The sequence below is a fragment of the Ruditapes philippinarum genome, unplaced genomic scaffold, assembly GCF_026571515.1.
Source record: "Ruditapes philippinarum isolate M1 unplaced genomic scaffold, ASM2657151v2 ctg2922_1_1_1_1, whole genome shotgun sequence".
Taxonomy (NCBI): domain Eukaryota; kingdom Metazoa; phylum Mollusca; class Bivalvia; order Venerida; family Veneridae; genus Ruditapes; species Ruditapes philippinarum.
Window position 1 is genome coordinate 116,671 of NW_026865831.1, and position 25,007 is coordinate 141,677.

The 25,007-nt window shown below is 31.7% G+C and overlaps 1 protein-coding gene across 1 annotated transcript in view; it reads right to left on the minus strand.

Annotated features, from left to right (window-relative positions):
• Positions 1-1,237: 1,237 nt before the first annotated feature.
• Positions 1,238-25,007, minus strand: part of LOC132730469 (small G protein signaling modulator 3 homolog) — a 35,293-nt gene continuing 11,523 nt past the window's right edge. Inside the window, exons 8-20 of the mRNA XM_060716393.1 lie at positions 24,203-24,306; positions 21,673-21,802; positions 21,095-21,190; positions 20,406-20,537; positions 19,667-19,852; positions 18,790-18,945; positions 18,060-18,223; positions 17,351-17,444; positions 12,416-12,486; positions 8,954-9,002; positions 8,281-8,366; positions 7,751-7,873; positions 1,238-6,954 (exon numbers count right to left, since the gene is read on the minus strand). Of these exons, the coding sequence (XP_060572376.1) occupies positions 6,822-6,954; positions 7,751-7,873; positions 8,281-8,366; positions 8,954-9,002; positions 12,416-12,486; positions 17,351-17,444; positions 18,060-18,223; positions 18,790-18,945; positions 19,667-19,852; positions 20,406-20,537; positions 21,095-21,190; positions 21,673-21,802; positions 24,203-24,306 (1,524 nt within the window). The 3' untranslated portion in view covers positions 1,238-6,821. The remainder of the gene's footprint in view (positions 6,955-7,750; positions 7,874-8,280; positions 8,367-8,953; positions 9,003-12,415; positions 12,487-17,350; positions 17,445-18,059; positions 18,224-18,789; positions 18,946-19,666; positions 19,853-20,405; positions 20,538-21,094; positions 21,191-21,672; positions 21,803-24,202; positions 24,307-25,007) is intronic.

Genomic DNA, 25,007 nt, shown 5'->3' on the forward strand with positions numbered 1-25,007 from the left:
CTATACATTTACACTACATGTATCTAGTATATAAATGTGTCTATAGGATCTTGATGCCCTACTTTATTTGCCCTTCAGAGTGCTGTATTAGAAGCCCAAGTTTTACATTTAACATACTAAAGGCCAAGTTTTACATCAAGTGTAACAATGGCCTTGACCTTTATGATCTCAAAAATCAATATGGGTCATCCTCTGGTCGTGGGCAATGTCCTAACCAAGTAGCATAAACGACAGCCTATTTCTTCTCAAGTTATTGATTGGACACATATTTTAATTTAATGTCACTTATAACCTTGACCTTTTAACACAATCAATTTAAAATCAATAGGGGTCATCGACTGGCCATGTTCATTACCCTTCCCTTTTACAGAGCTTAATTTGGACGTACATATGTACGGACGATCTCATTACAGTATGGTCCCCACTTTTTAAATAACGGCAAAATGTTCACATTGCATTTAATATGAACCATTAGTAAATTGATTCATTATTTTTCTTTCAATCATTCAAGTCTTGAACTGCCTTTTCATCAATTTTTTCTATTAACTAATCAGCCAGTCAGGTAACATGATGTATAGCCAAAACGGACAACGGATATGCATCATGGGACAATACTACATGTGAACACAGACTGGGAATGTAATATGAAAGCAGAGATCAATAAGGGAGAGTGGCATTCATTCCAACAGTACCTAACCTCACATCATTCCAACAGTACCTAACCTCACATCATTCCAACAGTACCTAACCTCACATCATTCCAACAGTACCTAACCTCACATCATTCCAACAGTACCTAACCTCACATCATTCCGCAGTACAACGAACAAAAAGGCTACAATGATATCAATTGAAACAAAAAAATGGCCCTTATACCTCGAAATTCCAGCTTAACCAATAAAATAAAAATGTCCTTGGTATTGTAAATGCATTGTAAAAAAACAAATTCTGCCCACATCTACAAGAATGTTTTCCCCACTAACCTCCACATAGTTAAATACAAATATGACATTTAAGATCTTTTATTGTGTACATATACTTCTATGTTTCTGAACTGGTTAAAAACAAGATCTGTGGAGTAAACAATGTATTTCTGCAGGTCAACTATTAAGTTATTTTCAGGATATATTAACTGTAAAGAGGAGAGAGCACACAAGCTATAGGATACAAAACACAATAATAAAAACAACTTTGTGGTACACAAAATTCAAATAAATGAAAAGAAAACAACATAAAATAAGATTTAATGCATGCTTTATTTTTTTAAGACATAACAATATAAAATTAATAATTCTCTAACAAAAGTAAATAACAGAATCTTTGGGAAAAAATAAAGAAAAGTAGTAAAGGAAGTATTGTAAAGAACTGATACACTTAAACTTGTACATGTATAAAATAACTACAAATGTAGTATCTACCATTATCTGAGACAGCTGGTTAAATATATTCCAGAACTACAAATAGTCCATTCTTTACCAAACTTTATCATTGAATACAATTGTTTACTTAGTTATTTGGCATAACATTTTTTTTAGATCTAAAGTGGTGTATTCAAGCTGTTTGACCCATAAAACAATAGAGATCCACTTCTGATACCAGGGTATTAATTCTATGTTAGGTAATCAAAGTCTTGCTTTAACCATTTATAGTTGAATGATTGCTATTTTTGGTCCATAAATTAACATAGTACAAGAAAGAAACAATAGAAGTACACACAGAATTAATATTTATATAAAATACATGTAAAACAAATATAGCTGCAAATGCCAATAAGGTCATTTATGGAAATAAATATATGGAGGTACATATTTAAGCACATTTAAGACAAACTGCGTAAATGTTTAGGATTTGCCTGACCCTATTGCACTTTATTTAAGTGGCAAAAATTATACATGTAAATACGAACAAAAATAAAATTGAAAAGAAAACAAGAGGGCCATGATGGCCCTGAGGTCGCTCACCTGTACATAGGCCCCCGGAGCAGGGCCAGTTTAAAGCCCGGGGTTTTTATTTGAACAAACTTTGTAGACAACCATTAGAAGATGTTTCATGCTAAACATCTAAGGTCTAGCTCGTTGGGATTTTTAAAAGAAGATTTTTTTAAGTTTTTTCTTTACACATATAGTTAAAAACAATGACACACCTGGGGCAGGGCCAGTTTTGACCCCAGGGCTTTTATTTGAACAATCTTTGTAGACACTTACTAGAAAATGTTTCATCAATGTCCCACGGGGCGGGGCCAATTTTGACTCCAGGGCATTTATTTGAACAAACTTTGAAGACACTCACTAGAAGATGCTTCGTGCTTAATATCTAAACTCTTGCTATTTGAGTTTTTTCAAAAAAGATTTTTCAATTTTTGCTATAGTTTTACACATATAGGGAAAATGAATGACCTCCGTGGTGGGGCTAATTTTGACCCCAGGGCTTTTATTTGAAAAAACTTTGTAGACAATCACTAGAAGATGTTTCATGCTTAATATCTAAACTCTAGCTATTTGTTTTTTTTCCAAAGAAGATTTTTTAAGTTTTTCCTATACACATATAAGGAAATTTGGAAAATCAATGACCCCCAGGGCCGGGCTTTTATTTGAACAAACTTGGTAGACACCCATTAGAAGATGTTTCATGCTAAATATCTTAGCTCTAGCTCTTTGGGTTCTTTAAAAGAAGAAGATTTTTAAGTTTTTACTATATGTATATAGGGAAAATCAATGACCCCCTGGGACGGGGCCAATTTTGACCCCAGGGCTTTTATTTTAACAAACTTGGTAGACATCCATTAGAAGATGTTTCATGCTAAATATCTTAGCTCTAGCTCTTTTGGTTCTTTAAAAGAAGATTTTTTAAGTTTTTACTATATGCATATAGGGAAAATTAATGACCCCCTGGGACGGGGCCAATTTTGACCCCAGGGCTTTTATTTGAACAAACTTGGTAGACACCCATTAGAAGATGTTTCATGCTAAATATCTCAGCTCTAGCTCTTTGGGTTCTTTAAAAGAAGATTTTTTAAGTTTTTACTATATGCATATAGGGAAAATCAATGACCCCCTGGGGCGGGGCCAATTTTGACCCAAGGGCTTTTATTTGAACAAACTTGGTAGACACTCACCAGAAGATGTTTCATGCCAAAAATCTAAGCTCTAGCTCTTTGGCTTTTTTAGAAGAAGATACTTTAAGTTTTTTCTTTTGGTTGCCATGACAACCAGAGTTCTGCATGGAATTAAATTCTTTGAACAATTTTCAAAGGTGACCACCAAAGGAACATTCCTGTGAAGTTTGGATGAAATTGGCTTAGTGGTTTATGAGGAGATGTCATTTAAAGTAAAAGTTTACGGACGCAGGCCGGACGCCGGACAAAAAGCGATCACAAAAGCTCACCCTGTCACTTTGTGACAGGTGAGCTAAAAAGCACAACACCTTCCCATTAGGTAAATATAAACAGATAAAAATGGAACTAAAAAAGTCTATTACGTAATAAATCATGATTTGTTTACTAGGATGTAAGAGTACAATATAAGCATGCTATCACCAGGTAAAGTGTGTCAGTGTGTATATATAAATCAGGTTACTACAGGTTATTATATACTGCCTCACAAAGATTTACTACACCTACCCAAATATAAACAAGCTTTATGTAAGCAAACATTTTGTCCTCTATTCTGTCTAAACCAAACACCTTCATAGTCAATGTTTATACATTCTCAATTTCTATATAAACCTGAATTAAACCATGCAAAATAACTATTCAAAGTTTTTTCATTGTACTTTTATCCATCAATGCAGAAACTTTCATTTTATATCAATGGCAAAAAAATCTTTGATCAAATTTTAAAATTGTAAGAGACTACAGATAAATATTAACAGGAATTTGTTTATAATATATGTTCTTCATATTATTACTACTATGAAATACAGAATCACTTCAAAAAAGTAATGTTGTAAATTCTAAGTTATAGGTTAAAGTTTATAAGTACGTATTTACAAAATTAAATTTGTCTAGTGTGGCACAGTCGCGCGACCATATAAGAATCTTACACCGGCTGCCGGTACAGACCGGAATATCTAGCTCGAGGGTGACTGTTTACGGCGGTAACGAGGCTCTGCCGAGTTTCCGCTAAACAGTTACCCGAGAGCTAGATATTCCCGTTTGTACCGGCAGCCGGTGTTTGATTCTTTTTCTTGCATATTGCATATCAATTATTTTCAGAACAAAAATTACGAAAACTGATATTCTCAATGCGCACTTTTTTTTTATAGTAGCGTATGAACGTACAACTTCATTCATAACGGTTAAGTGACCTCATCCTGAGAACGCAATTAATTCATAAAAGGCGCGCAGAAATGACGTCATTTTAAGCACGCGACTTTTCTTACATGGGGGGTGTAAGACAGGTTTTTCTAGCACCGGTGTAAACGGTAGATAATCCTGTCTGATATGCAAGAAATTTAATTTTGTAAATATGTACTAATAAATTTTAACCGGCTTAGTGTTTTAAATTATTTTTATAAAAGTCGATTTACTAGACTGATTAACAGTTTGCAAATTTACCAAAGTCAATGTGTTACAATTCATTTGAAATACTGCAATCCTATTTGACAATTTTTTTTCTTCAAACACTAACCTACATTAAAGAATCAAAAAAACATATTCAAGACAGACTATCATGAAAAATTCCATGAATTATGTCCGGCATTTGACTGACCAGCAGTCGAACAGAATAAAATACATCCCCATTTACATATGAACACAACCTGCCTTCCAAAACACTGTCAATTAACAACAAAGTGTATATTCATTCTTAAAGTAAAACATATAATAAACAACCTTATGAACACAACTCTATCTATATTTTTTGGTACTTGTATATTATGCTAATTTTCTCAGTTTATTACTGTGGACAGAACTGTAGTGTAAATATGGTAACATTTTCTTCAATTGCTTAAACTATTTAAATGACATGATTAAATAATTATCTAATGATGATGATTTATATTTGGAAATTTAAGTTTAAAGCTTCATGTACATGTAAATTCACGTACAATAAATTGCATTATTATTAGAGAAGTATGACAAAAATGTGCACACTTTATTTGTAACATAAAATTTATTATTGAACGGTTAAAGGTTCAGGTTCAGGTGAGAACCACAATGTTAATAATAGCTCATAATTGTAATGGCTATTCAAAATAATGAAATGAATAAAAACTTAAGTTGGTCGAAAGCAAGAAATGGCAAATAATTTCTACCTGTAAAATAAACCAAACTTTCTGGATATCTTAAATAGCTGATGATTGACAAATGTAAGCAAAACAATTTAATTCAAAATTCAAAATCTTAAATAACTGATGATTCATAAAAATCCAAAAAATTTAATTAGCAGACCACAACAAGCAATTATCATAGTATTGCAAGCAATCCATAAGTCCCCTACCGGTTAGAACCCAAGCAACATTCTGATGGGCCATTTGCCATTCAATTTTACCAGTGAATGAATGACATGAATAAACTTAAATCTTTTAAGTTCTAAGTTTGTCTATATCACAGTAATGTGTTAAGTTTCCATGCTTAGTAAGGAAATTATGTTTATACAACCTTGTCATATTATAATGATGTGGGATTTTAAAGTAAATCCTATAAGGAATGAAGAAGTTGGAGTGAAAATACCAGTTTCTCGAAAAAAATCTATGTTCAAGGGGGACATTATTCTGGAAATAGTCTTGCTAGAGTATTTTACCTTCTCAAAAATGTCGAGTGATAATAAGAAACATATATATGAAGTTTGAAGTAGATACATTAGGAAATAAAGAAGTTATTTAAAAAAGACAACATTTTTTCCCCTAAAAAATCTAAGTTCAAGGGAGGTAATACTGATATTTTTTGTGCTAGAGTTATAAACCTTGTCACATATGATGTGGTTGATGACCAGAAACTTATATTTAAAGTTTGAAGTAAACACCTTAAGAAATAAAGAACATATAGTGAAAAAGCTGAAAAAATTAAATCAGAAATCTTGAAATTCAGGCTATTTGTTGCCATAGCAACCAGAATTTTCAACATAGGAAGAAAAGAAAAAAATGTGCATAATCTCCAGACTGCCATCTACCCATATTTCAAGTTTCATAAAAATATTTTCAGTACTTTTTGAGTTATCAATTGATCCAGTTTATGTGTTAAATTTGCCATATTTTCAGACTATTTGTTGCCATAGCAACCAGAATTTTCGACATAGGAAGAAAAAAAAAGACTTGCATAATCTCCATACTGCCATCTATCCATATATCAAGTTTCATAAAAATATTTTCAGTACTTTTTACGTTATCGCGGGATCCAGTTTTGTGGACGGACAGACTGACAGACAGACAGACGGACGGACAGACAGACGGACGGAGGGTAAACCTAAAGTCCCCTCCGGTTAAACTGGTAGGGGACTAATAAATGACTGATATAGCCTAATTAGTCAACACTCTATTAACTTAAACCAGCTAATAATTTGTATGAGCAATGAATCTTAAATGGCTGACAAAAGATATACTATGTTCATCCTTGAGTAAAATATTTTAATCAAAGAAATTTATTGAAATGTATGAAATTCTTATGAATATGGCTAATTTTAACAAAAGAATGAATAAATTATGTATGTGAAGCTGTGTTCCCCATTGCAGGTCAAGTAAAGTTGGTCTTTCCTTAAAAAAAATTCGTATTTCAAACTTGAGCATAGTATATCTTTCACATGTTTGGCCATTTGTGTAAAATGGCTTTTGATCAGAACAAGTCAAAAATCTGAAATAGTTGAGCATTTAAAATGTGTGAGATTTTACATTTCCCATGAGAAGAGATGATGAGTTATCAGAATATCTTTCACTGATTCTGTTATAGCTTTTCCAGGATTTTTCTTTTTAGCAAGTTCATATCTGAAATCTAAGTTGAAACCATACTCTGCTAATAACCTGAAACATAAATGTACAACATCAAACTAAACAATAAAATAAACACAATAGATAGGGTACATCTAGCTGGTATATACCATGCAAGTAGTTTTACCATCACAACAGGAATAGGGATTACTGTGAAATTATCTACATTGATTCAGTGTTGATTTTGCCTCTGAGATTATGAAAAGTATTAGATTAGAGTCCTGCTTATGTAACAGACTCCAATAAAGGGCCTCTTCCCAATTGAATTTTTCTTAAGAATCAAGTAGTTTTCCCAAAAATCTGAACTTAAACAAGCTTTTTTACTTCCCAAATTAGCAATTTTAGGGATAATGTTTCCCAAAATCAGGAGGCTAAGGCTTCTTCCCAATTAAGTGAGAAAAATCACTGGATTTATTTTCAGTATACACATGTATCAATCTATAAAATTCTTTTGTTTTTTTTTTTCACCAAAAATCTAAGTTTAAAGTACTCTTTTTTTAATAAAGTGCTTAAATCTTTTTCTGAATCAATGTATAGAATAAAACAAAATAAAAGTAGGTGTACATAAAAAACTTAAAATCACAAAAACATAGTTTTCTACTACCGGTATACAAGTTGTTTACATCTCAAACATAAACAGTTTTATTCGAGACTGTAAACAACAAATAAAATAAATGTGTCATGGCTATGAAATATGATACTAAAATAAATTTGAAAAGAAAAAAATAAGCCCACAAAAATACACTGTGCATACAGTACACAACAAACTTAAACTCTATTGTACAACATTTACACTTCATTTACAACAACAACAACTTGGTGATCATACCTGAGTTCACATTTTATCTGGACCCAACCAGGGCTTCGCATAAAGGACCATGGGTGGTACCACTTCTCTATAACATCTGTACAGGAACATAATGTCTCCAACCACAGGTGTAAAACTTGTTCACTGTTAATTACAAAACAATCTATAGATTAAGAGGTACTGGTATGTTCTGTCATTTTTTCCCCAAACATTACTAAAATTTCTTACTTAAACACAAATCTCTTCCAATTGAGACAGTGTTTATGTTATGGACAAATGAACAAATATTTTGTTACCAAGATTATAAAATTTCAATATTGAACAACTTGTAGCTATAAATTTTAAAGTACATTAAGATTTCAAAATTCAAAAATGTCCTTTAACTTGTGTGATAAGTATATCATGGGTAGATATCAAAATCTCACATGAACAATTAATAAAACATGTTACATTAATAAGATCAGACATGCAATGGGAAGTACTGCTAAAAACTAACCACTTAAACATGCTTTAAAGACCTTGAAAATACCGAGAAAAAGGCCATGACTTACTTTAGTCCACAACAAATCAGCGATCTTAACTTGACATCCATCTGAGCGTGGACAGCATCATGTGATATATTTACAGCTTGCACAGCCTTAAATAACACAATATATAATCTACATGTAGTGCAATATAACAAAAATCTATTGTTTAATTATATAGTGATATAATTAGCAATAATACAACTCTGTAGAGAAGTTGTATACTGTATAGCAATGTTTCAATGACTATTGTTTCTTTCTTATTAGTTATTGCCTCACCAATTCTTGTAAAATATTCAATGTTCACATGTTTTATGCATATGAGCAGGATTACTTCCAAACAAAACTTGAGTTCTTGACTTTAAGTTAATTTTATGCAACAAGGAAATTTTAATTTTTAGAGCAAAAAGTCAGAATTCGCTTGATTTTACTACCCCTTTACACCACAAGTAAATGTAGTCAACACAAGGTTATGGTAGATTCCTTTAATTGTAACTCAAGCTTCAAGTAGAAAATGGAAGAATTAGAATCATATATACTTCTTAATACACTCCATTCTCCAGAAATTTGAATCTATGGCAAGCATCAATTATAAAGACATGTAGCAGACTGTTTCATATGATTTACCTGAATACTTGGTAGATAAAAATACTTCTGTAAAAATAACAGGGAGCTGAAAACTTATTGAAATTTTATTTACCCTGTACAAAATTTCTTCTGGGGTAAGCACCTTTCCATCTTCATCTAACCTGTAAAATAAACAAATCAATCAATGCCAAAAACATTCTAATCTAGAATACGTAAAATGAAATACACATGTTTTGTTGCATGTGCAAATTAATGAAACATGAATTAAGTTTAAAATTTGTATATAATAGTTCAGGTGGGGCGGGGGCTGGGGGGGGGGGGGGGTTGGCTTGAAGTATCTTTACCATGAAGGGTGAATTACTTGCAGAGCTTACATGACAGAGAAACATGTTAACTTTCATTTTTATCATTGTCCCAGGCATGATTTCGACAATTAACACATTTAACCAATGATAAATATATCCTATTAATTTATGATTTTTTAAATAATATAGTCACGTAAATTCAAGTATAATCATACAGTTGGACTATAACATGACTGATTTTTAAGATTTCTATCATGTGCTTAATTAACTGACATCTATGTTTCAAAACTTCCTTTACCAGGGCTCACACTGGCTCAAATGAAATAATAGCCAATATTTTCAACTTAAAAAAATAATAGCCAAAAGTTTAGCGGACTATTCACCATTTAGCGATTAACAACATAAGCAGTTGATTAAATAAACATTACATATAAAACTTTTTCAGTTTTATAAGGATTCTCAAATAAACTGACACATTTGTGTATATTGATAACTACCTTTTTTAAAATAGAACCACAACTTTAATTGTTATTATAGAACAGAATAAAAACATTATAATTCGTATAATTACTGTACAACAAAAATATTAAAGATTCATTATAACTTTACATAATGCTGTTATCAGACAACTTTTTTTGTTTGTTCTAATCAAATTTTGTCAGCTTATCATAACCACTGTCAATTTCAACATTTCACATCTATGTCATATTCTGATATTAGCTATAGAAATAACACAAGTTTGCAAACTCATTTACAGAATGCAGCCTTTTTTCTGCGTAATTTACTGAAAAATATCATCATCACCAATGTTATACAAATTTTCTGCCATAGTAGTAAAGATTTTTAAACAGAACATAGCTTATTTCACCTTTAAATAAATATCAAAATTATCGGTGTCGCGAAAATATGTGACAATCGGATTTTTCCTGTTTTCTGAAGAAATATCCACAATTTTGGTTGTTGTGCAAATAGTTGTTTGGAAGTTTATACTTTTTAAATATTTTACCATTGTTTTCCACTGGCGATTTAGTTAAGTAGCTTAAAACAAAAAAAAATATCAAAATTTGCAATTACTGCAAATCACGGTAAATTTTGGGTAAGTCAATATCCAGTTTATCAATTTTAAAACGATTTTTGTGGCTAATTGACGGATATTTGATTATTATAAATGCTGGACAATATCTTTAAAGTACTTATACAATTATACATCTCGCATGTATTTTATCACCTCGGGCAATATAGTTAGCAGCACGTGACCGGTAAAAAGTTGACACTCAATTAAATGCACCCCGCTGGTGTTAATTGGGTCTACTGCATTCATTATCGATTTTTACACCTTATATAAACACTGTTGGAAGTAAAAAATAATCGCCAGATTTTGTAGCCAAAATGCAAAAATAATCGCCAATCTTATAAAATAATCGCAAATGGCGACTATGGCGACCGACAGCGTGAGCCCTGCTTTACAATATAGTCATGACTTCCTGATGTCTCTGTACTATTTAAGCAAAGTCGATATTGGTCATAATCAAACTTAGCTAACTGTAAAATTAATGATGGATTTGGTCGGATTTTTAACTTCACTCTTTGTAGGTGCTCTCTGTTTTGTTCCAGCACTATCCAGTCCAATGGATGGTGCTAAAGTAAGGAATTTGGAGAGAAGAGTTCGTGTTCTAGAGAGCAAATACTATCTACAAGCTGAGGAAATATCTATTCTCAGAGAAGATTACTACAAAGTAACCAGTGGTACCAATAATGTTCCTGCACTAGAAGAAAAATCTGACAAACCTGTTACATCAATTTCAAAGAATTTGGCAAACCAGACTATGGATAAAACAGAGCAGCTTATTAGAGCATTTCAACAGGAAAAACAGGAAAGACTATCAATGCAGGTGAGACTAGAAGAATTAGAACAGAAATGTGAAGAAAAACAAGTATCTGGTATGAGGTACCCCACTCGAAGTGTTCTTAGTGCTGAAAATGACAAAACATTACACTCGAATGAAGTACCATATGGTTATGCAGAGCTTAAACGGGAAGTTGACTATCTGAAAACTAAAGTTAGATATCAAAACACTCCAAAGATTGCATTCTCAGCTAGCATCAACTCATCAACGACATTGGCTGGTTTGTTTGATACAATCATCTTTGATAATGTTATCGTAAATGATGGTCAGGCATATTCAAGCAAGACTGGACAATTTGTGGCACCTGTCACTGGCACTTATGTATTTCATCTGAAAATTTTCCAGGTTCCCACCAATACTACAACATTAGTGAATCTTACACACAACAAGGAAAAGGTAGTATGTGTAGTCTTTGGACCCGAAGTTTCACCAAAAGACAGCAGTAATATTGTGTTACATTTAAAGGCTGGAGATATTGTAGAAAACATAACTGATTTACATATATTTATCCTCTTATCCAAATGGTGTAACTTCTCTGGGTTTCTTCTGTATGCAGACTAATAAACACAAATGTACAAGAGGGAGACAACTTGACTATAGATGTAATCTTACTACTGCAATATTGTTATATCCTGACAATGCTTGAAATCTAAACTATTTTATAGTTGTTACATTTGGAAAATAAGTGAGGCAGGTATGGAACAACTATAAAAATGGTTTTGCTTTACTGTTTGACAGTATGTGTGAAATTTACTTTAAGTCAAATAAATATTTATGGACCATTTCTTGGGACAGTAACAAAAAGATTATTTTGTATTCAACATTACAAACAAACAATAAACTCTACCCTAAATAACAAAGATTTATTTTAAAAGTGCTCATGGCATGGTTTATTTTTATAAAAAAATTGAATGTCTAGACTGAGATATCACTTTTGTCAACTAATTCATACATTAGTAACTGTTATTATTGTTAATATTTATTCATGTAAAAAGTACAAAGATACAAAATGAAAACATTCTCCAGACATATATTATTTCAATAAAGAGTTTGCAAGTGTTTCTGTAGCCATGTTATTTTTTTTATTTACAAACATTATTTGCAGATTTTTTTTCTATATCTGTTAACCAAAAGTATTAAATTTATATAATTTATCAGATAGCAAGCATTTATGTGGCAGTTCGCTAAATCAACTGTATTTATCAGAATAAAGTTGATAAAATCACATAAACAAGTGATGCACATTATAATTGTTCTTTTTCCTTTGGTAAATGCCTTAAAATCTTCAATATGGTTACCTCTCAACTTAAAAGTTGCAACTGTAGAATGAAATTTAATCTACATCAAACAAGAAAATCTTACCGGAATGTTTTGCAAAGTACAAGTCTGGAATAAACTGACTGAAAATCTTTCTCAACTTCATGAGAGGCAGCCTGGAAAAATCAAAATATATTTATAACTCAATGAGAATGCTAGCTGAGCTGGAGAAAATGTTTCTAAATATCTCAACATTTTGTGGCTTAAATTCTAGGAAATTTTAGTCTTTTGGAGGTCAGCCTATCAGTTCTGGTAAACAAACTACACATTTCTTGTACTCTATGTAGTTGGAGGTTGACTACTGCACCAAACCAGCACATAGAAACAAGGGCTACGTTTCAAGGAGAGTCCTAAGTTAATCCTAAATCCTAGGACTTATGACCAACTTTAGGAGAAAAAGTTTTTGCACTTAATACCGTTTCAAGTAACTGTCCTATCTTTTGTCTTAAACTTAAGACTTATGACCAATTCGCTTTCCTGAATACAATGGCATGCGCATAATTCCGGATTGGATTTACTATGTATTTGATTAAAGCAAGTATAAAAAGTAATGTATTGCCCTCTTATCATCTTGAGTGAAAATATATACCATATTTCACGAAAAACGATAAAATAACTGTTTTATCTAATTTTATAGTAAAACAAGAGCTGTCGGTAGGACAGCATGCTCGACTATTCTAAGTGCTTGATAGTAAAAGAGCCTTGATAATGTTAAATTTTTTAAGTTCACAAAAGGGCAATTTTTTTTTTTATAAATTCATGTTATAGGCCTTAGAGAGAGTCTAATTATACAGTATTGGCTTGACTATTCGGAAGGTAATGTCACAAGGGTGTTTTATTGAGTGTAATAATACTAATTACCTATGAATACATAAATTTGACAGAAAAGGTACAAAGGCTTGTTATTAAAATGTTTTATCAAGTAAATCACTGCTTTATTATTATGAATGCATAAAAGTGTCCCAAAAAAGGCACAAACCCTTCAGCAGTTATTGAGATAACAGCTTACAAGCAAAACTTTACCATGAATTTCTAAGTTGAAAAAGGGGGAGAAAAATCAGCCTAAATGCAAGACAGAATTATGGATCTTTGTCAGTGACCTACAATTATGACCCTAAATGCATATGTGAAGTTTTAAATAAATATCTTTAATAGTTATTGAGATATGTAAAACTTGCATGTAAACATTAACCAAGAGACTAAGTAGAAAAGGGGATATGAATCAGCCTTAATGCAAGATAGAGTTATGGAACTTGGTCAGTGACATACAATTATGACCCTCCAATTATGACCCTAAGTGCATGTGTAAAGTTTCAAGTAAATATCTTTGAAGACCTTTAACCTTTAACCAAAATTTCAAAGGGGCAAATAATTCTGCAAATATTGCAGGCAAAGTTATGCAATTTTGCAAACTGATGTACATTGTTACTATAAAAAGTATTTTAAATTTCAATTGAATATCTCAAGCAATAATTGAGATATTTGACTTTACAAAAAAACTTTAACCAAAATTTCTAAGTTCCAAAGGGGCATAAAATTTCTAAGTTCCAAAGGGGCATAATTCTGTCAATATTGTAGGCAGAGTTATCCAAATTGTCAATCTGATGTACCTTGTTACTATAAATAAGTATTGTAAGTTTCAATTGAATATCTCAAGCAATAATTGAGATATTTGACTTTACAAAAAACTTTAACCAAAATTTCTAAGTTAAAAAGGGGCATAATTCTGTCAATATTGTAGGCAGAGTTATCCAACTTGTCAATCTGATGTACCTTGTTACTATAAATAAGTATTGTAAGTTTCAATTGAATATCTCAAGCAATAATTGAGATATTTGACTTTACAAAAAACTTTAACCAAAATTTCTAAGTTAAAAAGGGGCATAATTCTGTCAATATTGTAGGCAGAGTTATCCAACTTGTCAATCTGATGTACCTTGTTACTATAAATAAGTATTGTAAGTTTCAATTGAATATCTCAAGCAATAATTGAGATATTTGACTTTACAAAAAACTTTAACCAAAATTTCTAAGTTAAAAAGGGGCATAATTCTGTCAATATTGTAGGCAGAGTTATCCAACTTGTCAATCTGATGTACCTTGTTACTATAAATAAGTATAGTAAGTTTCATTTGAATATCTCAAGTAATAATTGAGATATTTGACTTTACAAAAAACTTTAACCAACGCAGACGCCGATGCAGACGCTGATGCCGACGCGACTACAATAGCTCTCATATTCTTCGAATAGTCGAGCTAAAAATGGTTACGAACCCCCTTGCTTACTACGCATCTGCAATTGTACAGCGCAAAGTAATAATTATTATTAATTATAGATGCGTCTTGTTTTTGCACGCGATATTTGGCGCTACATTGTGACGTCATGTAAACAACTCTTTAAACGTCTGTACAGCGTTAATGACTGAATTAAAGATATTGGTGTTCGGATTTATTTTCTTAGTTAGACCATTATCTATCATTCTAGATAGTTTTCAAAACGAAATTCAACAAAAAGTTGTTTGATTTTGGAGTGGTTTTGGCTTAGGACAATCTTAAGATACCTTTAAAACACCCCTAGACTAAGTTCCAAAGGGGCATAAAATTTCTAAGTTCCAAAGGGGCATAATTCTGTCAATATTGTAGGCAGAGTTATCCAACTTGTCAATCTGATGTACCTTGTTACTATAAATAAGTATTGTAAGTTTCAATTGAATATCTCAAGCAATAATTGAGATATTTGACTTTACAAAAAACTTTAACCAAAATTTCTAAGTTAAAAAGGGGCATAATTCTGTCAATATTGTAGGCAGAGTTATCCAACTTGTCAATCTGATGTACCTTGTTACTATAAATAAGTATTGTAAGTTTCAATTGAATATCTCAAGCAATAATTGAGATATTTGACTTTACAAAAAACTTTAACCAAAATTTCTAAGTTAAAAAGGGGCATAATTCTGTCAATATTGTAGGCAGAGTTATCCAACTTGTCAATCTGATGTACCTTGTTACTATAAATAAGTATAGTAAGTTTCATTTGAATATCTCAAGTAATAATTGAGATATTTGACTTTACAAAAAACTTTAACCAACGCAGACGCCGACGCGGACGCTGATGCCGACGCGACTACAATAGCTCTCATATTCTTCGAATAGTCGAGCTAAAAATGGTTACGAACCCCCTTGCTTACTACGCATCTGCAATTGTACAGCGCAAAGTAATAATTATTATTAATTATAGATGCGTCTTGTTTTTGCACGCGATATTTGGCGCTACATTGTGAAGTCATGTAAACAACTCTTTAAACGTCTGTACAGCGTTAATGACTGAATTAAAGATATTGGTGTTCGGATTTATTTTCTTAGTTAGACCATTATCTATCATTCTAGATAGTTTTCAAAACGAAATTCAACAAAAAGTTGTTTGATTTTGGAGTGGTTTTGGCTTAGGACAATCTTAAGATACCTTTAAAACACCCCTAGACTTAGGACTGTTTTTGGTCATAAGTATAGGAGTCATAAGTTAGGACCTTTTTTAAGACTTTCTTTGAAACGCAAAATTGTCACAATTTTTATCTTAAGACAAACTTAAGACTTAGGACTCTCCATGAAACGCAGCCAAGGTCTAACTATGTAGCATTTACTAGAGTAAAAAATTAGAGTGTTTACTTGCTAAACTCGCCGTAAAATACAGAGGTAGGGTGTTCTGTCTGTACTAATAGTGTACACACACCGGCATACGCACTAAATAGCTAGAATAACACATTATCTGGTTGCTAAAATATTGGTTGCTGCCTACCATATTATCTGGTTGCTACATACTGGCTGTTTTTTGTTGACTGCTATTCACTGGTTTCAAAAATTGTCTCTAAATGTTGCTAGTAATTAATGGAAAATTACTGATAGGCCTCACTTCCACAGACTAAAATTTTTACATGTTGCAACCAAAATCATTCCATCCTATTACCAAACTATTGGATTAAATTCAATAAATGTAAACCTGAGTTTTGTTTTATTTCAATGTATGCTTAGTATATTGGGTGTTATCTATTTTCTTAAAATAAAGAGCTAGTACCAACTGTATACAGCCAAACAAGCCTATACTATAGTGCCAACTGTATACAACCAAACAAGCCTATACAATAGTGCCAACTGTATACAGCCAAACAAACCTATACAATAATGCCAACTGTATACAACCAAACAAGCCTATACAATAGTGCCAACTGTATACAGCCAAACAAGCCTATACAATAGTGCCAACTGTATACAGCCAAACAAACCTATACTATAATGCCAACTGTATACAACCAAACAAGCCTATACAATAGTGCCAACTGTATACAGCCAAACAAACCTATACAATAATGCCAACTGTATACCGCCAAACAAACCTATACAATAATGCCAACTGTATATAACCAAACAAGCCTATACAATAGTGCCAACTGTTATACAGCCAAACAAACCTATACAATAGTGCCAACTGTATACAACCAAACAAGTCTATACAATAGTGCCAACTGTATACAGCCAAACAAGCCTATACAATAATGCCAACTGTATACCGCCAAACAAGCCTATACAATAATGCCAACTGTATACAACCAAACAAGCCTATACAATAGTGCCAACTGTATACAGCCAAACCAACCTATACAATAATGCCAACTGTATACAGCCAAACAAGCCTATACAATAGTGCCAACTGTATACAGCCAAACAAACCTATACAATAATGCCAACTGTATACCGCCAAACAAACTTATACAATAATGCCAACTGTATACAGCCAAACAAACCTATACAATAATGCCAACTGTATACCGCCAAACAAACCTTTACAATAATGCCAACTGTATACAGCCAAACAAACCTATACAATAATGCCAAGAGACGAAAGGAAGCAAAATATAAAAACATATTCAAATAACTGTACTAACATTGTCACTTGTAAAAACTGTGACAAGAGAAAGAACTTACCTCTTCAATGAACAACCAAGGATGACATATACTACCCAGCAGTGAATGTCTCTTCAGCCCATGTTCAAATATTGCTTTCAATGCGGGACACAGTCTGAAAATTATACAAAAGTTATTACCAGTCTGAGCTTGGTAATTTACCCTGTTTGGCAATGTAAATGGTCTATAAATGATTTCATACCTGTATTAATAAAGGAGTTTTAATACAAACATAACTCAGCTTATAAAGGTTAAGTTTATTCCTTAGTTACAGCTCAGTTCTTCAACAAATACTTGTTTTCTTTCTATAGATTATAATATAATAAACCATCTGAGTACAATAGTCAGTCTGCTTCAATATCTGAACATTTATATATCTAACTTGATATTTTCTTCACAATACATTTCAAATATAAATATCTTCTTATGAATATTTGCCACAGCATATCCAACATTATTATAATAAATTGATATTAATACTGAATAATGTATCCCATTCCATTGAAATATTAAGGAAATAATGAAGATGACAGATATTTTAAAATTATGCATTTTGAAAGCAATAGACCCTGGAAAATTTAATAAAAACAAGAAAAAAATAATGCAACCAATTGAACATTTCAAATTAGTCAAGTATAAAGGGTGATATTTCAAATTATTAAACTGAGAAAGTGAAACAGGCAAAGTCACAGAGATATAATAATATAAACTATCAGTAAATTATACTTACGTTCCCCGGACCAGATCTGTTATAGCCTCTGATACACCATCATCACCAGCTAGAGAATAACTTTTACTTCTTTCATCAAGTAATTCTACAAATTTTGCAGGGAACCAGCCTCGCAATCCATTCAACTCTCCTACCCAACAATGCTCATCCTTCATTGATATAATCTACAAACAATACATAAACTGATTAATGTTTATACATAGAAACTAATTGTTTTATTGTAGTGTTAAGTTTATCAAAGTTACTAAAACAATCAATGATAAAACCTCTGTAGTACCAAATATGAATTTATCTAGAACCTTGATAAATCTATCTGAGAAGAAATTCACATTGCCATAATACCTTTAGTGACAATAAAAGAGTATTTGATATAAAAGTTTCATGTTCAGCATCTATTTTTAACGTTTCACCGCAGGGACAACAGGAATTAACAAAGTGTCCCTGGTTATTGTACGACTGTTAACAAACTTTCAACTTCTTCAATTTATAAATCATCGACAGGGGAAATCAACATTTTAGACTTTTAATATTCGTGAATTAATTATCTGTTATATTCATGTTGTAAATACTTAACAAACATTTATGTTCTCTAAAATCTTTAAGTGACATTTAATTCCTTGTGCAAGTTTCTGATTACACAGTTATAAACCTAGCACACTCTTTAACAAGCAAACAGAGACCTTAAGGTACAATTATCATAATCTAATTGCAGGGAAAGAATAAAGCTCACAGTAATTATGTCATTTTTTCTAAAGCCCAGTTCATCATCATCATGTCTTTCAAAGTCCAGCAAGGCTTTTGCTCTCCTTCTTCTATTTCTGGCTACATTCACATAATTCTCCAGATCTTTAGCGTGACTCTCCATTGAATAATCTGCTGACAGATTCTGAAATGTAAGGAAGTAAATATAATTGTTAAACACACATCAAACATACAGTTGGGAATGTTTACTGTCATATGTTATGACATATGTTTTAAAATCATAAAATTACAATTTATAATTAATTTAAATATATTTTGTTTGTAAACCACATACATTTATCTATAACCATTTTTTTCTCTACTTATGAAAGGCCAGAAATTAGCATTTTCCCAAAGCATTATTTCAGCCATAATTAGATGATATAAAGAAGTTGTTGCATAAAAAATACTTTTATAGGCACCCTAGAAACCAAAATAATTGTTGAAGAAATAACTCCAGTTGGATAGTATGAAACTAGGTCATATAAGACAGAGTTTGTTGAGTTTCAAAAAAAGACGCTTAAACAGTACTGACTGTACTGAAAACAATTACAAATGTAATTGAAAAATTATTAAAAACCATGTTTTTATATAAATCTGCGAGATATAATCTCAAAACATCTACATGTATGTCTACTTTAATTGTATCCAAAGTGAAATAAAACAGCTACCATGTTTTTTTTCAAGAAAAAAATGCTAAATCAAAACTTGAAACCATGAAAATAAACATTGATGAAAACTACTTCACACTGCAGATTTAGATAAATAAATATGACAAAAAACGTTTTGCATTCTTAAAAGATTGCTAAAGAAATATACCCTGCCAATCACTTATTGAAACATAGTTATAATGCCCATATGTTTACCACTTTAACATTTTTTGGATCCAGGGACTGAAAGTGTCTAGCTACTTGTAGTATAGCTTCACGTAAATCTACAAGAAGTTCTGTCTGTCGTATATTCTTAGCTTTACCAAACTCATCATCAGTGTCTCCCCAAAGTAACAATGACATCAACGATTTTGATCGACGCAGGTGTCTTTTGTTTAATTGCTAAAACAAAATACACAAACAAATCAATTGAACTCATTGCATTATGTTGAATTATTAAAAGTCAGTTGCTCAGAAAAAGTGTCAAGCAATATTTTGTATTCATGCTTCCATAACATTACAAAACAGGATATCTGAAAAGAGAGTCAAGGGAGATAAAAAGTCACACTTTGTGATTTATAAATAAACAAAATAATAAAACTTATCAAAATATAGGAAACATACAAATTACAATATCATTTAATCCAGCATGTAACCAATTCCAGTGCTGTAACTACATATTATATACTATATAAGACAACCATGAAACCTAATGGTGTCAGTCACACTGCATTCTTAGACAGATCACTACAAACTTCTCACTTTGTGTAGTAATAATAGAAATCAGAGTCCGTTGTTTCATTTTTTTTCTTCATGTTTACTTTAGATGTACCAACAATGCAATTTTATTCTATAAATCACAGACTGATGTTATGTTAGAACATTGCAAAGAGAAATGTTATCTACAAAGTGTGTACACAAATTCTAATTATCTCTTTACATAAAACAAACTTACCTGTTTGGGTAAGTTTTTGGCTGATTCTGGATTGACAATTGCCCCCTGGTCAGCCATGATGTAAGCTAGATGTTTACGTCTGTGTGTATCCACAACAATATCTGTCAGTGAGCCACATACTCTATATGCTAGCTGTAATTATAGTGTAGCATATACAAAAAAAACTGTGACGTCCATGTAATACAGATTTTTCCAAATTGTGATTTATTTTAAAAACTAATCCCCGGGTTTACCACACAAAATGTTAAATACAATTTATAAATTTATCCTGGTCTTTTTTTTTTTTATTTTTACTATATTTCTTCTTTTGTTTTTATATTAGAAAAAATATAGCATATTACAATGTGTTTTTTTACAAACATGTATATGTTTTTTCCATTTAAAATTAATTTTTGAAAAGAAAAAAGGAGGAACAATCACTAAAATCTTTATGAACAGTATAAAAATGGGAATTTTTTCCAAAATTTTAACATTTTTTGAGTTTAACATTGTTTAATCCCAAAAAAAAGTGCTAAATAAACGTCTAAATGTAGTTAATTTTAAGCAACATTGAAAATTTTGAATCCCTGCTAAGTTTTTATGAAGTTTAACCCTATTAATGATTTTTATATGTGTAATTTTGTTTCGATCCCCTTAATAAAAATTAGTCAGTAGTTTATTATATGGGCAAGTAAGAGTTGTGTTCTTACCTCTATGAGTTCATCTACATCCTGTACATCACCAGGTACGTCAGACAGGGCATTAAATATCTGAGCTGAATTATCTAGTGTCTTCAACTCTATCTCCTGTTTATATCAGACACAATTTACCATTTACCATTAATACATATATGTATTTCAAGTCATTCACAAGCAGGTGCTTTCACAACAGTAAAATATTTCAAAATCAATATAAACTGTAATGTCTCTTAAAGAACTAATATTATGTTGTCCTATGCAAGCTGTTTTGGTTAACATTTGAATTTTTTTTGCCTAAAAATAGTTCTTCGATTTGAAATTATCAAATGAACCAGTAATTCTTAAAGGTATGTCAAGAAATTGTGTACATCATTTTTGATTTAAATGAAAACATTTAAAATGTTCTATTAAAATGCATGTACTACAAAAATATATCATTAAAATCACATGTAGAACCAATTGACTGATTCAAATAAAGTCTTACAATGCATATCATGAACAACAACAAAATGCAATGCATAAAATTTTGCATTAACTTGTTTTTAAATAACATGAAGTGAGAGGGAGATAAATGTTAGTGATGTTAGTACCTTCATTTTAAGCATGCCCATGGTCATCTGAAACAGTGTTGTAGTTCCATCATAAAAGAAGAGATCCCAGAGACGTAGTAATACCTTCATATGTACCACACTAGCAAACAGTGTCAGGAACCAATGTAGGCTATTTTTGATAATTTGAAATCATGCCGAATATCACTACAACATGCAAATTATATATTTTTAAATTTTTTTAATAAGTCTTCATCTCTAAAATTGGAGATGATGCAATAATGTTGTGTGACCTTTAATCTGTGCATTATAAATATAAGGGGTTTACTGGATTTTTATTTTTAATTGATGATATTTTAACAGTATAATTTGTAAACACTAAGCATGTTTATAAGGATAACCACACTAACACTCTAAACATGCATCTCTTTCTAGAAGTGGTTTGTTCCATCATTAATAATTGTTAATCATACAGAAGCAGTTGTTTGTTTGTTTGAAAACATAAAAAAACTCTATCAGAAACTTTAAAAATTCCCTGGGAATGCCTTTTTTTCTATACTTTTATATTCTAATCCATCTATTTCTATTATATCGCAGTAACGCAGGGAATGTGAAATAATGCTGAATTGTGCAATAGTATTTAAGGCAACAAAATATAAGGCTGAAACAAGTTAAACAGCACAAACCACAGTTTACTTCATAATTCCTATCGGGGGGGGGGGATTCATAAAACAAGAGGGCCATGATGTCCCTGAGGTCGCTCACCTGTTATAGGCCCCCCCCCCCCACCCCCCAATCGTTGCACGGGCCAAATTTAACCCAAGGGCTTTTATTTGCACAAACTTGTGTAGACACCCATCAGAAGAATGTTTCATGCTAAACATCTAAGCTCTAGCTCAATTGGGCTTTTTACTATACACATTATAGTTAAAAACAATGACACCCCTGGGGCCGGGCGAGAGTTTTGACCCCAGGGTTTTTATGTTGAACAAACTTTGTTAGACACTTACTAGAAGAAATGTTTCATGCTTAATATCTTAACTCTAGCTATTTGGGTTTTTTCAAAGAAGATTTTTTAAGTTTTTGCTATACACATATAAGGAAAATCAATGACCCCCGGGGCAGTGCAATTTGACCCTGGGCTTTTATTTGAACAAACTTGGTAGACACCTATTAGATAACATGTTTGATGCTCAATGTTTCTTAGCCATAGCTCTTTTGAGTTCTTTTAAAAGAAGATTTTTTTTTAGTTTTTACTATATGCTAAATATATAGGGAAAATCAATGACCCCCCGGGGCGGGGCAATTTTGACTCCCACCCAGGGCATTTATTTGAACAAACTTGGTAAGACACTTATTAGAACATTTTCATGCTAATATCTTAGCTCTAACTCTTTCGGTTCTTTAAAAGAAGATTTTTTTAAGTTTTTTACTATATGCATATAGGGAAAATCAATGAACCCCCTGGGGCGGGCCAATTTTGACCCCAGGGCTTTTATTTGAACAAACTTGGTAGACACCTATTAGAACATGTTTGATGCGTTCAATTTCTTAGCCATAGCTCTTTGAGTTCTTTAAAAGAAGATTTTTTAAGTTTTTACTACCTGCATATAGGGAAAAATCAATGACCCCCCAGGCGGGGCCAATTTTGACCCCAGGGCTTTTATTTGAACAAACTTGGTAGACACTCACTAGAAGATGTTTCATGCCAAATATCTAAGCTCTAGTCTTATGGTTTTTTAAAAGAAGATATTTAAAGTTTTTTCTTTCGGTTGCCATGGCAAACAGAGTTCTGCAATGGAATTAAATTCTTTGAACAATTTTTAAAGGTGACCACCAAAGGAACATTCCTGTGAAGTTTGAGATGAAATTGGCTTAGTGGTTTATGAGGAGATCCATTTAAAGTAAAAGTTTACGGACGGTCCGGACGCCAGAGCGGATGAACGGACGCCGGACGAAAAGCGATCACAAAAGCTCACCCTGTCACTTTGTGACAGGTGAGCTAAAAACCCACAACCAATATTCATTATACTTTTACAACTAATCAAAGTAACTAAAGGGGACTTAATTATTTTGCAGCACAGGTGCTTTTCTATGATAAAATACTTAGCATAAAGGAATACGACATAAATAATTAAAGGAGCTTCACTGAGGTTAAAACGAAAAAAACTTAAAATTTGAAATCTTACATAGATCAATTGAAGCACTGATAATGAAAATATGCAGGAACAATAAAATACATTCTCATAATTAAATTGAATGTTGATTTTGTGTGATTCTTAACAAGGCTTTACACCACTTTTCATTTTTTTTGGTCATTTTACACAACAAAAAATCTTATGATATAATAATAGGGTGTGGGAATGTTCTGAAATTTTTTGTCTACAACTTATTGGACCTGACCTGTATCAAATGGTGCACAAATCTCAAAAAAAAAAAATTGTGTCCTGTATTGTCAAAACAAACAGTCTGTAAAGTCCCTTTAATAAATCAAACTTTTTTATTATTCACACATGTTTTACATCACTTCCATACATTTTACTGTTTGTTCCAGTTATATGATCAATCTCACCCAATTTCACTCTCAATGATCTTACCTATATCATGTTCTTTTAATACAAGATCTGTGTCAGGTAGGTAACTGGTAATGAGCTGTCTCAAAACCCTCTGATCTGCCTGTAAAATAAAACTAAGTTGTTTCAATTTTATGAGATAAATTTTAAACAGTTCACATAATAATAATGAATATAGATATAACGTGAATTGGTCTACAATGGAAAAACTTTCCATGAGTATTTCAATGTTGATCAAATCAATATAAATGTTATGTTTGGATATTATCATAAAATATTGTTTGAAATATAAATTTGATAAAGTTCTAAGTGATTTATCATGAACATATATATGGTGAAAAATAATATTTTATGCTAGAACATTTTATTATCTGCTATATAAATATATGTAATCTCAGATCATGTATCTCACACAACACCAACGTATAATTCCTCAAGGTTTGTGGTTATGTCCGATTCTAAATACTATCAATGTAATTATTCATGATATTTCAAATCTTTCATTATAGATCAATTCACTTTAAAGGAAAAGTTGCATGTACATTTTTTGTTGATTTAAACGAAGTGTTGAAAGTTTTGTTCAGTGTAATTTGAATAAATTTGTTAACTTATATTAAAGCACACATAATTAAGCAGCACAAGGCAAATAAGTGCTCTCTCAGTCTCTATGCTGTATTTTCCCTATAGTTATCTGGTTTTTCTTGTTACGGCAGAAGTAAGATATTCATAAAAATTTATTCCTAAAATAGTTTGACCTGAATATATCTACGGATTTTAGCTATTCAACATGATTATCCATGTAGC